The following is a 16,770-nucleotide window of genomic DNA, read 5'->3' on the forward strand; positions in this document are numbered from 1 at the left end:
TTTTTGAACACGCAGCGAGCCATCTTCTCCAGCCTTCCCGGCTGGTTCTGGAGTAATCGCTCCTGAAGGAACGAGTTAACAAGATAAAGAAGAAAGCCCCGGAGCCCCACCCCCTCCCCGCGCGGCCAGGTGTTCCCACGCGTGGGACGCGCCGCGGCGGGACGGTGCGCCCCCGCCCGCTCCCGGGATGCGGTGCGAGCCGGGATCCTCCATCCCAGCCCCCTCCCTGGCGGCGGCGTGAGGAGGAGGAGGAGGGTCGGCTCCAGCGCCTTCCCCCTTCCCCGCCTCCCTCCTCGCCGAGCGCAGCGCCCCGAGCATGGAGCCTGCCTGAGACGCTCGGTGCGCTCCGGCAGCTGCTGCGGCGGCACAACATGGAGGCGGCGGCGGCCCCGCCGCTCCCGCTGCTGCTGCTGCTGCGGCTCCTCGCCGCCTCGGTGCTGCGCTGCGAGCCGGGCTCGGCCGGGGGTAAGCTCGCCGGAGTGTCGCGGGGCCCGGGCGGACGGGGAGGCGAGCGCCGCTGTCCCTTTTGTTGTCGGACTTGGGCAAACTTTCCCCTCGCTCCGCCGGGAGTGCGGCGGGGAGGGGGCGGGAGCGGGGCCAGGCTCCCGCGGAGGGAGAGGACGCGCACATGGACGAGACGGGGCGGGAGAAGGACGGGAGGCTGCCTGCGTCGGCCCCCCCCCCCAACTATTGCTCCTTGCCCCTCTTTTCTGCAAAAAGGGTGCGCAGGAAAAGGAGGCCTCTCCTCCCTGTTCCCTCGGGACATATCCCGCTGGGGGGACGAGGTTGGAGGGGCGAGGAGGCTTTCCCTCAGGGGTGGCTCAGGTAAATGCGCACAGTTGCAAAAAGAGAGACAAAAGTCGCCCGCCCCCCTCGACGCCCCCCGCTCCCGTCCTTCCGAGGTCCCGGGCAGGGATTTCTGTGGAGTTTGGAGGGGTCGGTGTCGGGTGTCGCTCAAACTCTTGGCCGGGCCGGGGAGGGGGTGGGGGGAAGGCGAGTTTGGTGTGTGTCCCCTGTGTTTTCCCCCCTCGCCCCAGCTCCGATGTGAGGCCGTAGGTGGGCGGCGGGGGTGGCGCTGCGGCGGAGGGCCCGGCGGGAGGCGGCGGGCGGGGGTCCGGCCCGGCCGGGGCGCGGGGGTCCGGCCGCCCCAGCCCCGCGGGCGATGACCGAGCTGCAGCCCGGGTGCCCCGTCCCGGGCACGGAGCCTGCCCTCCTCTTTCCCTTGGCCATCCCGTTTTTAAGTGAGTGTGGTAATCCTTTTAAATCGCAAATAAACGGATGCGGTGCTCTGCCTGCAGCATCCGTAGGGAGCGGGCCGGTGTCCGTTCCTCCTCCGTTTCTCCTGCGTGCGGCTTCGCTCCCGACTTTGTCTCGCCCAAGACGGGGAGTTCGGGCTGCATGTGCAAGACTTCTGTCTTTTTGCTGCTGCATGTGGTCTGCCTGAATACATCAAGCCGGTGCTTGAGCAAGCCGAAGCCTAGTTGTTGCGATTTCCTAGGTAGTTTAGAAAACTCGGCAGTGTGGCCAAGGCTGTCAGAACATCACCTCAGGGCCTCTTTTTATTAGGCCACCCACCTTTTCAAACCTCCTGCAATTATTAGAACTGCCATTTAGAGCAAGAGAACCTACCATTTTCTGCTGGCATCATCATTCTATATTTTTAGTTGGAGCTCTGTGTGGGTGTGTATTATGTATTGCTTATTCTGTCTGCATTGTATCAAAAAGATACCCTTCATATCTCAGGGTCCACCTTCTCCATACACCTTGCCACAATCTTTTAAAAATGTTTCTGAAAACCGGAAATGTGGTTCATTCATTTCTGAACATTTATGTTTGTGTAAAGATGTTCATATTCCTGCTTGACTGAATGAAGCTAATGTAGCTTTGAGGGGGGGGAAGGGGGGAATCAACTTCTAGGAGTCCTAAACGAAGGCTCCTTAAAGGATCCCCTTACATTAACTTAGCAGGCTATAATGGAAAGGGATATTTTCAAAAAGGGACAACTTTGCATTTGGAATTCTTAGGAAAGTAAGAGTTCATGACAAAACTAAGGAATAAGTTCTAACTTGGAGTTTGGTTTTCATTCACCTCGTTTGAGAGACAGTGATTCTTTTTATATATTGTATGTTTGGTATGAATAGTTGCCTTCCTTAATGTGCGTGGAAGAACTCTGCTACAGGTGTACCATTTTTAATAATTAGTTAAGGAGTCTTGGTTACAGATCTTAATAGCATTGCCTTTGTTCCGCCTCCTTAGTAGGAAGGTTTTGTTGTGTTGATCTGGACAGTACTTTTAATGACAGTTCATCTGTCCTTTTTGAGGGAGCATGGATGTACTATGAGAGGCTCTCCGTGGATTTAGTTCCCTTTCTGAGAATCCCTACTCTGTAAGGAGATGCCTGACTTTTAGCTATTAAAAGTATTTTGATGTGCTTATCTTACAAATATGTAAATGCATCTCTGCACGATTGGGGATCTGCTGGAGCTTCTGCAGTACTAAAGCTTCACTGAGGTTTGGCATGTTATAATAGATCTTGAATACTTTGGCTGTGAAATAATTTTGCTGTAGAGCTAAGTTCTTGCTCTGTATGTGGTGGTGTCAGGAGTGGTTTTATTTATGTGGCCTGAAATAATGATAAACCTGTTTTAGATATGGCTTGTACTTGACTCTCATTTCACTGTGAAAAGACAAAATAATCATTGCATTCGGTGTTTCCTCAAAGGGGGGAATCTCTTGCTCATGCGAAGTACTCAATGTTTTTTCATTTTCATGAAAATATTGTAAGTTTTGGATTCTTAATAATACACAGTGGGTATTTCATGTGGGGGCCTTAAAACATTCAAGTAAGTTGAGATAATTCTTGCTTAAGAACTATCTCAAGCAAGAATTATTTTTACTTAAACTTGCAAATGCTTGCTCAACTGTGTCTTGTCATGCGCTTGAATGTTTCCCAAAATTGTGAGATTGTATCTTAGTTTTCTTTAATGTAACAGCTATTTGCCTGATACTAATGAACACAGGATACAGAAAGGGGAAGAGAGAAGCCTGACACAAGGAAGTGTGATGGTTACAAATCTTTGAAACTAGGGATGCAGCATGAAACAAAAAATGCATTAGAGCACAACCCTTAAGTGGCTTTTAATCCATACTGTTTTCCTGAGATAACCTAAAGCTAGTGAAACCTGTCGCTGTGGTTATATGAAGAATGTAGCAGGAAAAAAATCACTTACTAATTTTATGACAGGGAAATGTGCTGTGTAGGAGTCTTCAAGCACATTTCAGTGCCATTTCAGTCAGTCTGTCATTGATTTAGGGGGCTGTTTTCCTAGTAACTACTGCTAGCATGATGTGAGGGTCTGTCACAAATTATGGTCATAAATCCTCTTGAAATAGTGAGGAAATACTGAAAGTTCAGCTTGACTCTGAAGTTTAAGTTGATACTTTGAAAGCACTGAGTCTTCTCTCTCCAGGGAAAGTTAAATGGGTTTAACTGTCTTAAGCTATGGTATGTGAACTAATTTGTTACTATTTCATTTTAAATGAAATTATTTAAATTTATTTTAAAGTACACAGAGATGCTTTAAAATCACTCATACTGTAGATGTCTGAAATATGTGGATCAGCATGATACACAAAGTCAGTAGTTTAGAAGAACGTGAATGCATCTCATTGTTACCCCAGCGTAAGTTCCACCATTGCCTCTTGCTGCTTTAGCTTAAGAATTTTTTTTTCAGTTGTTTATAATGTAGTTGTTAATAAAGTAGGCCATGGGTTTTGTTCCAGCTGTGAATTTTCTCGGCCCTGCATGTTTCTTGAATAAGGCAAGCCAAGGTAACTTTTTAGCAAACAGAGATTGTTTCTGGGAACGTGTTATCCTTTAGTGTTAGGGTAAGATTTGGCAGCGTAACAAGAAACAAAGGTTACAAAACCTCTCCTGGAATACAGACACACCAGACTTACTATATAAGAGAGTCTACTGTAACTGTGCTTCTAGTTAAAAATTAACCAGTAGTGTACATTTCAAAGCAATTCTCTCTCTTTTTGTCAAAGCAGAAATAAATTTCACTTGGTGAATTTCAATTGGTGGTGCTCAGAAGCAGCTATAAAGATAAGGCTTAGTTTCATGTTAGATCAGTATTTCTTGTGAACTTACTGTGTTGTACCAAAGCAGCCTACCATCTGGAGACTGAGGACAATAACTACGTTTAAATTCCTTCTTAGAAGGAAGAGAAATAAAGTTACATACAATACCTTCTTTCTAAGAAGTCCTCTCATTTTTTTCCTTACATGTTTAACACAAGGGCTATTAAACATTCAAAGTGTTTGGCTTTTGTAAGTTCAGAATTTCTCTTGGGAGTTGATGTGACTAAAAAAAACACAATACAGCTCTGAGAACACTTGAAAGAAATTATATTTATTATATAATATTTTCTGCTCAAGGCCTTTGTGGAAAGCTCAAATAGGTACCAACCTGAGCTTTGGGGGAAGAATGACAGTAGAACAATTATCCCCCCAAGTTTGTGGCACAGGCAAGCAACAATGCAGCTCTACTATGCACAGTGGAAAACAGCATTTTTCTTAGATTTTGAGTCATGTGAATTGTTCTTCTTTTTTTCCTATTCTTTCTGACAGGGCATGTCCAACAGCACTGCAAGTGCGCTTAGGGCAGGAGCAAATAATTAAGATGATGGCTACGGATGCTGGCTAGCCAAACCCATGTGCTGTTTGGACACTGAGGCCTTCCTGAAGAAGGTAAAGATGTGCCATCTCCTAGTAGCTCACATCTGGGGCTACTAAACTGGAAAAAGTACTTCTGGAGAGTCCTACTGCTGCTAAGTTAGGCTATGGAAAAGCTTATGATAGAGTCAAAGGATATTTTTAGCAATTCTTGAGATTTTGTGTGATGAAACAGTTGTGGTGAGAGCAGGAAAGAAAATGGGAACTATGTCCCACAAAGTATTGTTCAGTGCAGTTGTTTGTTAGGAGCTTATGGGCCAACAATTCTTCTGGTTTCTTCTCTCTCAGAAAAATCGGAATGTGGAACTTAGCAGTGTCTCATCTTTGTGGTTTCTGTTTACTAAAGATTGAAAATACCTGTTAAGCCACACAGTTCGACTGAGAAGCTCCAAAGAGTGTAAGTAATGGCTGATGGGCTGGTAAGGGTGTTGAGGGTCTATGTAATAAACAGGATTTTTAATTTAGCTGTTCTTTCCTTTATTCTTGCTTGACTCATGCTCTGCCTGCCAGCACAGACAGATGTCAGGTGTCATTTTGTATTGATGTTAAATCCATGGGCGACTTTTGCAAGGATGCCAATAAATCGACACATGCTTTATTTAAATTGGTGTGTTTGCTCTGGATGATAAAAGTGTAAAAGCAATTGAAACTGCCTTTAAACCAAAAACTTAAGTTGTGGTGTGTTAGATTAACTTAATGGAAACAGCCTACTGGGAAAAGAGATTTCTTGACTGTAAATCAGCTACAGAATTGTCTTCATTTCACAGTATGAAGGCTTTTTGCCATAGCAATAAACAGCACTGACAGCAGACGCAGTAGTAAGTTCCTAGTGAGATTGTCAGTGGTCTGAGAAGCTCAAATGTTGGCATGTGTGTTTAAAAATGTGCCTGGTTAATTATATAATAATTGTTGAATTCTGTTTGGCAGTTTTACTTTCTGAAATGCTGTATGTATTTTAGCTAATTCTGAATGTTCTGCAAGGATGGCATCTATTATTTATCTATTATACATAGGGAAATTGAGTTTACCCAGTTAAAGTTCACTTACTAGAAACAGTAACAAAAGCTGTCTTTGTGGCAGGCAGAATTTTTGAACTCTGGTCTTCCTGTTGAGACTATAGACATGAGGCAGGTAATTGTTCGATAAATCAAGTGTGCTGTTCCTGAGCTATGGTGAAAGATGATGCAACTAAAGAAATGAAGTTGCAAGTGTGTTAGGGTGTAACTCTCCCCTCTACTATGGAAAGTAGAAAGAAATTGTATTGCTGGTTTTTATTTGGTTACACAGAGGTCTTGATTTTCATTTTTTCCTCATGGATACTTGTTAAAGGGCATATGGTGTTCTGTGAAAGTGTATGCTTTTAATTTGGTGGTTCTGTCCCTACAGGACACCTATGTGCTTGAGTTTTATCTGAGAGGGAGATAAATGGCTGAGTTACTTAGCTTGGCATCTCTTCGTGGCTCAGAATTTGATAATATTTTGTGATGGCGATTTCAGAGGTTCTCTCTTGCCCTTTCTTTAATTGCCATGACTGTATATTTAGTTTATTTCACCATGTTGTTGCATTGAATGTGATGCATTATACATTTATTAATACAGATTTTTGGAAGTGACTTGTAACACATCATTGCTAAGATGATAGATTAGCCCTGGGGCATTCTTGATCCTCGGCCTTCAAGAATTAGACTGGAGGCAGGAGGGGGCAGTCAGTAGAGACAGAAGCTTGACCTCTTCTTTCTGCAGTGTTTTTAAGAGTAAAGCAAGGCCAGAGAGTGTGAGCAAGTGTTGTCTGCTTTGTGTTTCTGCACCTCTGGGCAGATGAGGAGTAACAGTGGATTGAGTGAACTTGCTTAGTGAATTTCTTGGCTTTGGGATTTGGGAATCAAATAGTGTTACTATAATGTTTGCAGATGTTCTTTTTCTGCCATTTGGTGCTGGTTTTAACTAAATCAGAAGGAAAAGGAGTAGGGAATCTGAGAAGACTCAGATGATGAAAGTGTACAGTGCTGCTATAATCTATGGGTTGTTGATACGTCATTTGAGAACTTCTATGGAATTCTGTATGTACTTATGTCTTAAGCCATATACTCCAGGGTTTGAATTAGGCACAGATTACGCCTAACAGCAGTAATGCACTTAAATCCTTGTCAATAACGTCAGCAAGCCTTCTGTGGAAATTGTGATTCCAGTTTCATGGATGCTTTTTCCAGTCCCTGTACTATTTTTCATTAATTTTGCAAAAACACGTTATTTTCTGTTCTTCCAGATTGAACTTGTACTACCTGGGCTTGAGAAGGGGAAAAGAAATCTTCAGAACACAAGAAATGTAATTAAATGATGCCGTTTGGTTTTGGTTGGTTTTATTTTTGTTATCACACAATGTCACACTGTAGAGTATGGCTATCAAGAAGGTCAAGTTGATTCCTTTCGGCCTTGCTGTAAGAGATGAAATGCTTTTTTAGTGCACTTTCTGTGACAGTGGGGATCAGAAGTACCTTGTTTGTACTTAGTATGTGCTCCTGAAGTGAACAGCTGGCCTGTGCATGGGATAGGTAAAGGTTTTGCAGGGTTCCCACCGTGACTCACCTCTGGGGGCTTTCTGGCTTGTGCCACCTGAATCTTGATTTCTCTGTAGCTAAGATTTTTTTTTTTCGTGTTTCTCAGACTTCCTAAATAACACATCCTTTAAATCTGTTCCTTCAGGTAAGACTGAAGGGTATTTTTTGTGGCATTGAGTGAGTGATCTGCCAGCTACCTTATTGTTATGAAGTTTTGCTCATCCTTGCACCCAGTGGAGTGATTGGGCACTTTGTCATGTTGTTTTCCTTCAGCCCATCATTTCTAGGGTGTTGTGAAAGCTGTGGCATATTTCTGTGTAACTAGACTTTGTCTGAAGAGGCTGTTGAGTGTTGAAATCTCAGTGTGTCAAATTTTAGAAAGTCTCCTAAGCTGATTCCTCTAGTTTTAGTTCTAGAAGTGGAACATACATGATACTTGAGGCAATGTGAAAGGCCTTATGTCTTTACTGTTTTTATTATTGTTCAAGGATTATTTTCAAATAATTAATAAAGCACAGTTTCTACAAGTTTTTGTGCAGATACAAAAGTAAGATTTTTGGGGCAAAAAAGGATTGCTTTAGAAGGACAATCACAAAGCTGTGGCATTTGGAAATGTTTCTGCTGCGCATTTGTCTTCACAATCCTGTTTTTAGTTGTGTGGTGGTTTGACCTTGGCTAGATGCCAGATACTCACCAAAGCTGCTCTATCACTCCCCTTTTTGACTAGACAGAGCAGAGAAAGTTTAGGGGAAGGCTCGCGGGTCAAGGTAAAGACAGGCAGAGATCACTCACCAATTACTGTCATGGGCAAAACAAACTCAGCTTGGGGAAATTAGTTGAATTTATTACCAATCAAATCAGAGTAGGATAGTGAGAACTAAAACAAAATCTTAAAAATACCTTCCCCTCACCCCTGCTTTCCTCCTGGGCTTAATTTTATTCCAAATTTTCTCCCTCCTCCCCATCAGCAGTGCAGGGGGACAAGGAAAGGGGGCTGCAGTCAGTTCATCACACGTTGTTATCTACACAATAACTTTTTTTCCTTGTTAAGTATGTTAACCCTGGCACACTCCCACCATCACTGATGGGCTCAGCCTTGGGCAGCAGTGGGTCTGTCCTGGAGCTGCCTGGCATTGGCTCTATGGGACATGGGGGAACCTTCCAGCACCTTCTCACAGAAACTACCCCTGTAGTCCCATCAGTTACTAAAACATTGCCACACCAACCCAGTACAGGTTCAGTCACTTAGACCTGTGTCTTGCTGATGCCAGGAAAATATATTCTAAAATAGACCTTTTTATCTGTTTTACATTTTGTTATAGAGGAAGAGAAAAAGCAAGAATTTGCCTCTTGGATAACAACCTGTCTCTGCTGATGACAATGAATGATTCAAGGAAGAGAGACTGGGAGGTTATGAGATTTATTCTCTGTTGTATAACTAGGGAATGTCTATATGACATACTTTGTGTTCCTTCTTAGCACTTGAAGCTTGATACAAAAGTCAGTATGCTGTTTCTTGAACTTCTCAAAGCAGCAGAACTTAAAAACCAAAACCCTAATCCTTTGTTTTGTAGAAAGTTTCACCTTTGACCACTGAATCATAAATTACCCAGTGTTAGATGTATATTGGTCCCTACTTACATTGTGCATATTGTTCCAAGAGCTTTGGAGGCTTTGTGTAACTAGTTATTTCAAATAAAGTGTCACTTACGAATTCTGTCCCCTTTAAGGAAGTTTACTCATGGCCACCAAATTTCCTATTTTCTCTGTTCTGTCACCTTTTGCTTTCTTTTCAGTTGTTGAAAATTTTCTGGTTTTAGAAAAAGCTCAGAATAGAGTTGCCTGCCCTATAGGAATGAATTTTGACATAAAATATGATATAAATGATACAAATAGTTTTATTCTTGCTTTAGATTTTTTTCTGATTGCTTCCCCTGCTTGAGATTCAGCAGCTTGAAGTATGATGTGTTTAAGCATCAATGTTTTTTTTTTTCCAAAGGGAAAATGTTTTAGCCTCAGAAATCTGTATTGCTGACTTACCTGGATGTGGCTATCCCAAAAAATATAAAAGCAAGTTAAACTGCAGAGTTATTTGTGTTCCCAGGTGAGAGCTAAGAGGATGAAAATGCATATGGGTGGCATTTTCTACTCAGAAAGTCTGCCCAGCTGTGGATGATTAAAAAAAAGTCTATACATTATCTGCATCTTCAAAAGCCGAGTTAAAGAAATATGTAGTTAGGGGGAATTTTTGTCTGCCTGGGTTTTAACAGTATGTTTTTTACTGTCTGAATACAGTAGATTATTACTTATGTTTTAAATCTCAAGTTTGCAGGTGTTCAGTGATAGAAAGGGCATACTCAGAGTTACACATCTGGACTTACTTAGGCAAGCTGCATAGTGAGAGTTAGTAGATCGGGTGTGACTAATGCAGGCAAAATTATAGTGGAGCCTCAATAAATTGCAATTGAATCATTTGCAATCTTTCTCTGCCCCTGAAACCTGTATGAACCTGGATTCTCATCTCATCTGATCTATCTTCAACAGCCATCCCATCCTGAGCCACAAAACCCCCTGACTCGATGTCAGCTGTGACTTTGGAATCTGTGCACAGGAGGAGAAGGTTTTTTTATGATGCCATTAAAAAGGTGCACTTTCCAATTGCAAAAGCCAGGTATGGTGACTAACAGAAGGAACCATGCATCCCCTAAGGAGTGGGGAAATATTCCTTGAGACTTTTTGAGTAGTGTAACTGAATTCTTACGGGTTCTCTTAACATAGTTTCTGTAGCTAATGGTGAAATTTGGAGAAATTCACAGACACCAGGAAAAATGTGAGTGTTGGATATACTTGCAGTGAATAAACCATGATCTGCAGGTGTTCTGTAAGAGTTGCAGACAGCTCAAGTGAGCTCTGTAGCTTGTGTGTAGCTACCAGTCCATTCGGTTTTTCCTTGAGCAGAGACAGAGTTGCTCCTAGTTCAGAGAAGTGCTGATCTAGGCAGAAGTAATCTCTTGCAAGGTCCTGGCTAGTTTGTGGTGAAGTATTTACACAGGGAAAGGTGTGAGACTTTGGGGGGATGGGGTGGTGGTGGGGAGGTTTTCCTCATATGTCTACCATAAATATCTATGTTCTCACGTGCTTACACACTTGGTTAACCAGTTTCTCCTGCTCTGTTTTTTTCCCTTTCATTCTAATGGTTGTGTTATTGAATAACCTCCTGTTTCTGAAAAAAACCCCTCCATAAGCCAAAAAACCACAACCTTGCTTTTTTATGTAGACTTTAACTCCTAATATTAGGTGTCGATGCAGAATTTTAAGGAGGAGAGTTCCACAGTCACCAGGCATGGGACTGGAATTCAGTATACCTGGATTTGTTTTTGGCATTGTTACCAAAGCACGCCCTGAAGTCTGTGAACTCTCAGCATTTCCTCTGAGAACAGGTGACAGTGATACATAAATGGTCTCTGAATGCATCTTGGAGTGTTTTACGCAAGAAGCCCCTCAGAGCTATCTTCTTCTGTGCACACGGTTTTTAAATAACCATGTAGTAGTAAACCTGCTTTGTTTGACTCCATTGCATTATTCTCTTAACGACTGTTGTTCCATTAGAGAGAAATGAAGCCTCGAACTAACAGGATGGTAGGTAAGTTATTCCTTAAAATGCAGGGCAATGAGTATTCTATTCATCAAAATTGTATGCCTGATCAGTGTTCTGCACCTAAATACTTGACCTTGCATAACCACTTTCCATACCTTTTGCGGTCTTTGTTTTACAATTTCTGCATGCTGTGTCACTCTCCTGTATTGGTAGTATTTCTTCTTAGCTTGAAAGCTCTTCTAGGCAGGGATCTTGTATATTGTTTTTAAAACTTTTACCTGCTTCCTTTGAGTTGTTTCCCCCTCTCCCCTGACTGAAGAGCCAAGGTTGCTAAAGGCTGAAATGTCTGTAGGTGGGTAATTTTTATTACCCAGTGGTCAAGAGAGCTCTTGGAAACTTCTTGGGTTACTTCCCTAAGTAGGATGATGAGGCAGCATCATTGAATGAAAGGCAGAAACCCAAACCCTAAACAAAACAAAAAAGCAGCCCTAAACCACCCTTCTATTTCTGGCAGTTTGGAAAAGCTGCCCGCTGTCCCTTTAGCACGTGGTTCCACTAACATTGTCTGCCCATGACAGAATTGGTAAAACTGAAGAAGCTGCAACTGAGCGTGTGTTTGAGAATTGCTGCTTTCCATTCAGCGTAGTGCACAATGGAGAGAACATGAGCAGGTGGAAATATTTTGCTTGTGACCTCTGTTGATTTTATCTCTCAACTTGCACGGTCCAAATGAAGGTTTTCATTGTTACCTGCAGAAGATGTAAGTGATCTAGGATTCATTTACCTTGGGCATTAACCACCTCGACACATCTGGTCCTTCACCATCTTGTGACAGCAATTAATTCATGGAAAATAACTCTGGTTGCTGATTCCCAGGTTGTGGAACTCCTGGCACCTGGAGATAGAGCACATCTGGCGCTGGTCCTCAGAGGCAGAAGAATACAGCCAGCCCAAAGCTTATTGCATGTGGGGAATGATGCAAGTGACTTGTTTTCTCTGAACAATGGCTATGGGATCTTTGTAAGTGTTGGCCTCTTGCCTGGTTGAGTTGTTTTTTTTTTTTTTTCCTGAGGAAGTCTGTGCAATGAGGGAGGATGTGGAGTCCTGTAAGTTCTTGGTGCAGCTGACTTGGTCCTCCAAGCAGTCTTTGCTTCATGACGATGGTGCTCTTATATTTGCAAAATGCCTGTTTAAAAGCCACTGTAGAAGACACTTGGTAGATACAGGTAAAGATTCTGGTGTCCTGTCTTTTGTGCTTTTCTAACTCCTAGGATTTTGTACAGTCATAGAAGACCATAGGGCCATAGAAGAAAGTTTTCTTTCTAAAGGAGACGTACTGAAGTGCTCAACTTTGAGGAACTTACTTGGGGCCTGTTAGAATCTCCTTCCTTGTAGAGATGATAAGGCTTTTTCAGGGTAACAAAACTTGCTTTGTTTGAGGTAGAATAAGAATTGAAAAGCTAACAGCTATTCCACAATTACTTCCCCTGGGGTGCTTGTATTTTGGAATGGTTTCCCTGCAAAGATTAGTTCTGGAATACTTTATTGTAGTCCTTTATTCATCTTGGTCTTGGAACTCGTTTCACACTGTGGGGATTGAGAGGGAGTTACAGGCTCATGTTACTGAATCTGAGCGTCTTCTGGTCACATCTTGATGTAAACTTTCATTATCATGGTTGTTTATAACATGTCACATTTCCATATGCTTGCTGATAGCCTCTTAGGACCCTTTTGTCCACAAATAGTCGTTCCTGAGGGCGGATGCTTTCCTAGAGTCTGTGGGAACATTTTGGGTCACATGGCAAGAGTGTTTTTCAGACACATTTGGCCCCTGATGGGCAATGAGGCAGAAGGGGGTGGGAGGACTTGTTCTGATGGACAACAAGAAAAATACCGATTTGCTTGGGAGGCCATGGTGTAGGACAGGTACACTCAACTCGTGTGTACTAGTGTGGGGTAGGAATTAGTTCTTTTACTTGTAAATTCTGCTCTTCTGGTTTTTAATTACTGTTCAATTCTCCGGGTGTTTAGATCCCTGACCATTAGTTGTGAAGAAGCTGCTGCTTTACACATTCTTTAATGCTTATTTTGAAACTGTAGCAGCAGGTTTGTTTGGTTTTCTGTTGTGTGGGTTGGTTTTGGTGTTTTTTTTTTGTTTGTTTGTTTTGTTTTGTTGGGGTTTTTTTTTTTTACTTATTTAAATTTTATGAATAAAACCTTGGTCTCTGTTGGAAACTAAAATGGCTCCAGGGATCTCTTTACTGATGCACAAGTGTCATTGCTGTTGCAAACCGCTGTGTTGGCAGGCACTGATCAATGGGTCAGCAAAGCTTCCCAGCACTTGAGAGACGATGTACCATTACTAATGAAAAGCCTTTGCATGGTTTGTCAAGGCTTGGGCATCAACTGGAGATTGTGGAGAGGTTGCAGAGATAAAAATATAACTTGTCAGCTGCTGTACTCTGAATTACAGCTGCATGCAGTGCTTTCTCCTGTGTAACTTGTCTTCTGCTTTATTGTGAGGCAGAAGCAGTCCACCAAATTCTACAAAAACCTCCCATTTTCTCCAGGAACTAATTTTGATAATTTTTTTTTCTTTTTAAATGGAAATGTTTTGTACGCAAGAGTAGAGCAGTCAAGCACAGTGGGGGATGTTTAAACATTGTGTGCACACACTTAAAACTGCAAAAAGAAATTTTAGCACCAGTTTGTTATTATAAAGGCTGAACTAATGTTGGCTGTTTATAAAAGGGAATGGACTTCACAGGGTTATTTTCGTATTTAAACTTCAGCAGGACACTGGCAACAGATTACTGTGAGTATTTGAGTAACTTCTGTTTGCTTAGTGTGCTTGGCAACATTTCTTCTAATAAAAGTTTAGCTTTTAAGCTGTTCAAATTCAATTCCAAAACTTTGGCCTTCACCAGGAAGGTAAGATGACTAAAAAAAAAAAAAAATCAGTGTGGTTTTTTCCCCCTTTGTTTGTTTGTTTGGGGTTTTTTGGCATTTTTTGCAGTTATTGATGTGTTTGATGTCAGTTGTCAGATCTCTGTTGTGTATGTGGCCAGAAGTGACCGTGTTTTATTATCTTTATTCAGAAAGACTTAGAAACATGGAATGGTAGTTTATTCAGAGCCTTGTCATAAATATTGCTTAATCCTAAGAGGAAAATTTTTGCTGGGATGATCCCAAAACATTAACAAATACATCAGTCTACAGCAGATAGGCAGGCACAGAATGCTTTCTCCCACGTGTGGCTGAGCATGTGCCAAATGTATGATCAGACTCTGCTGGATACTACAGATCTCCCAACTTCAGCTCCACCTGTTGCACTGGCTAAGCAGAAGTGGTTTCAAAATTCTTCCCAGTGTCTGAAATGGCACAAAACTTTCTAGTTCTGACAGCTGCAAGTTCATGTTAAAAAAACAAGGTTTCCTGAAACTTGTCTATTGGCTACCTCAAAGCACATCTTGTTATACAGTTGTAAGATTAGCACTAGAGAAAAGGTACTAATTTGGTTTATTTGCAGTTTATTGTTTATGTTTTAGTTATTTTTTTTACTCTTCCCCAGAGGCTGATTTGACACATAGACAGAACTCAACAACTGGTTCTCTTACTGCTTCCTAAATCCTGGAGAATGGTTGTGTGGGGGGTTTTTTTGGTGGTTTGTTTTTTTTTCCCCCCTAATACAATATATAGGCAGAGATCATGCAAATTAAGTTGTGACAATGTAATGCCATCCAGTGAATTTACCAATTTTATATTTTTTAGAGTCTACAGGGAACTTTTCATAACTAATGGTGTTACATTAAGCCAGGAGGAGCTTGTTGGCAACACCTGGTGTAGATCAGGACAAGACTGTTTCAAATGCAGTGTCTTGTCAGGTGGTTTTAGTTGAAGCAGCATTCTGCTGCAATACCATCTCCTTCCATGACAGCCCGAAAATGCGTGGCCATGTAGTAAACCAGGGCTGAAAGTAAGCTGCTTAGTTGTCTTTTTGTGGGATATCTTATCCTTAGCATTTAAAAAAAAAATTATTTTATTGCTTGAACTTCCTTCTGTTCTCCCTTCATCACTCTAACCCCTCCATCAAACGTATTACTAATAAATACCTGCATCAGAGAGGAGAAGGAGGGAGACTGCTCAATGACATAGGCTAAAACATGACTTAAATCAATTTTTCTCTAGTCTAATAAAACTGTGATACTGAAAGATCAAGGATTTGATGGGTCTAACATATTCAGCTTTGAAGGAAGGATAATGCCACATGTTTCTATGCAATTCACATGTTGCACAGCCTGTGACGTGATGGTTTTCTGTGTTGGGTTGGTTTTTTTTTTAATAAAAAAATCTAAGCTCTGTGTGTTATTTTTGCAAGTCTTTAATTGTTTATGCTGCACCTCATTAGTGACAAGAATAGCATCTTGGAGAATCTTCTGAGCAATGCAGAAATGGAGCATGTGTTCACATTTATAGTGTGATGTGATGTGAAGGAGGGTTAATTGTATGGATTAACTGTTCTCTGGAGTAGAGAGATGTTTTCTCCTTTGATGTTGTGGTGTCCTTGGACAACTAATGCATGAGCTGAAGTTTTTGGTTTGAAAGTTTCAGCTTAAGTAGCCTTTAGAAGTGTTTGGTGTCATTTGATGTCAAGTCTTATTACCTCATTAAGCATGTATATATGTGTGTATATCAATATAAAAATGTATTCTGCATTCTGAGGTTTTATAAAGGAAACAAATTAATGCTATTATCAGTGGAACACACTCTTGAGAGGTTTTAGATGCCCTAACTTCCTCCAGGTAAGACTTAAGAAAGCTGATGTTTCTCATACGTTGACAATAACATTGGGGAAATAAAGCGTCTTCTCCTTTCAGAGCTTCTTGATGTACAACAGTGAATGGGTGATAATGAATTGTAGTTACTGGCCCATTGGTGGTTTTTATGAAGTGAGTTGGTGGTTTTGAATCTCCTTCCTGCTGAGGTGATAGCGTATGGCACAGGGCTGCTCTGCACTGCAAGTACTGGTCAAAGCAAAGGAGACAAAAACCTCTGAACTATCCTCAAAAGTGGGTTACTTCCTTCACCCAAGAGAAGTCTGTTGCTATCAAGGGTGACCCATATTGCCCATGATAATTAACAGAAGCCTGACATAAGTAAGGAGTTCTGGATTTTAGGTCCCCTTTTCAAAGGAGAAAAAGTTTTAATTTTCATTTGCATCTTAGTAAATTTCTTCACCAGATGAGCTTGATAAGGGACTTTCCTATTTCCAGTTTGTACTACTGTTGTTGCAAAATTACAGTATTTTCTGTAAGGACAAGGTGAAGGCTGCCTTAACTCTGAGCAATTATTTAGTTACAGGAGCTGCCTAAGTGTAGTGTAGAAGTGAAGGGCTTTTGTTAACTGTGCTTCAAGTTAGTGCTTGTTTGGTGTGGCTTGGGCTGTTTTTGTTGTTGTTGGTTTTGTTGGTAGGTGCTTTTTTTGCTGTTTTTGAGGAGGAAGCTGTTTTTCATAAAAAGTGAATGTTTTGTGGTCTAGTTTACATCTAGTTTTTAGAGAGGGTAGGTTTTTCCTCTAGTTTAACAATACTCTGGCTGTTCAGCCTTATTTTTCAGACAGTGCATCAAAGGTTAGGTGGATGCAGACAACATGTTCAATTTTCTTGTATTTCACAAATGAAATGTCTTCTGTTTGCTTTTGAAATTACTCACATAAGGCTTACATTTGGGCCATAATATATTTTTAAGCAAGTCTTCCATCTCCAGTATGTAGGAAAAAAAGCCCTTCCCTTTGCATGTAAATCCATCAGTTAAATTAGGTTCATAAGCCCCTATTGTATAGAGGGCAGATGTTTGTTTTGTATTTAGTCATTGTCAT

General features: G+C 41.7%; 1 protein-coding gene across 1 annotated transcript in view; it reads left to right on the forward strand.

The window, feature by feature from the left end:
* Window positions 1–203: 203 nt before the first annotated feature.
* LRP5 (LDL receptor related protein 5) overlaps window positions 204–16,770 on the forward strand; it is a 141,878-nt gene continuing 125,311 nt past the window's right edge. Inside the window, exon 1 of the mRNA XM_042038298.1 lies at window positions 204–465. Coding sequence (XP_041894232.1) covers window positions 372–465 — 94 coding nt within the window. The 5' untranslated portion in view covers window positions 204–371. The remainder of the gene's footprint in view (window positions 466–16,770) is intronic.

Source organism: Corvus kubaryi, unplaced genomic scaffold (genome assembly GCF_017639235.1).
Source record: "Corvus kubaryi isolate FWS band 111438036 unplaced genomic scaffold, C.kubaryi_AGA036_p1.0 37392, whole genome shotgun sequence".
NCBI classification, from domain to species: domain Eukaryota; kingdom Metazoa; phylum Chordata; class Aves; order Passeriformes; family Corvidae; genus Corvus; species Corvus kubaryi.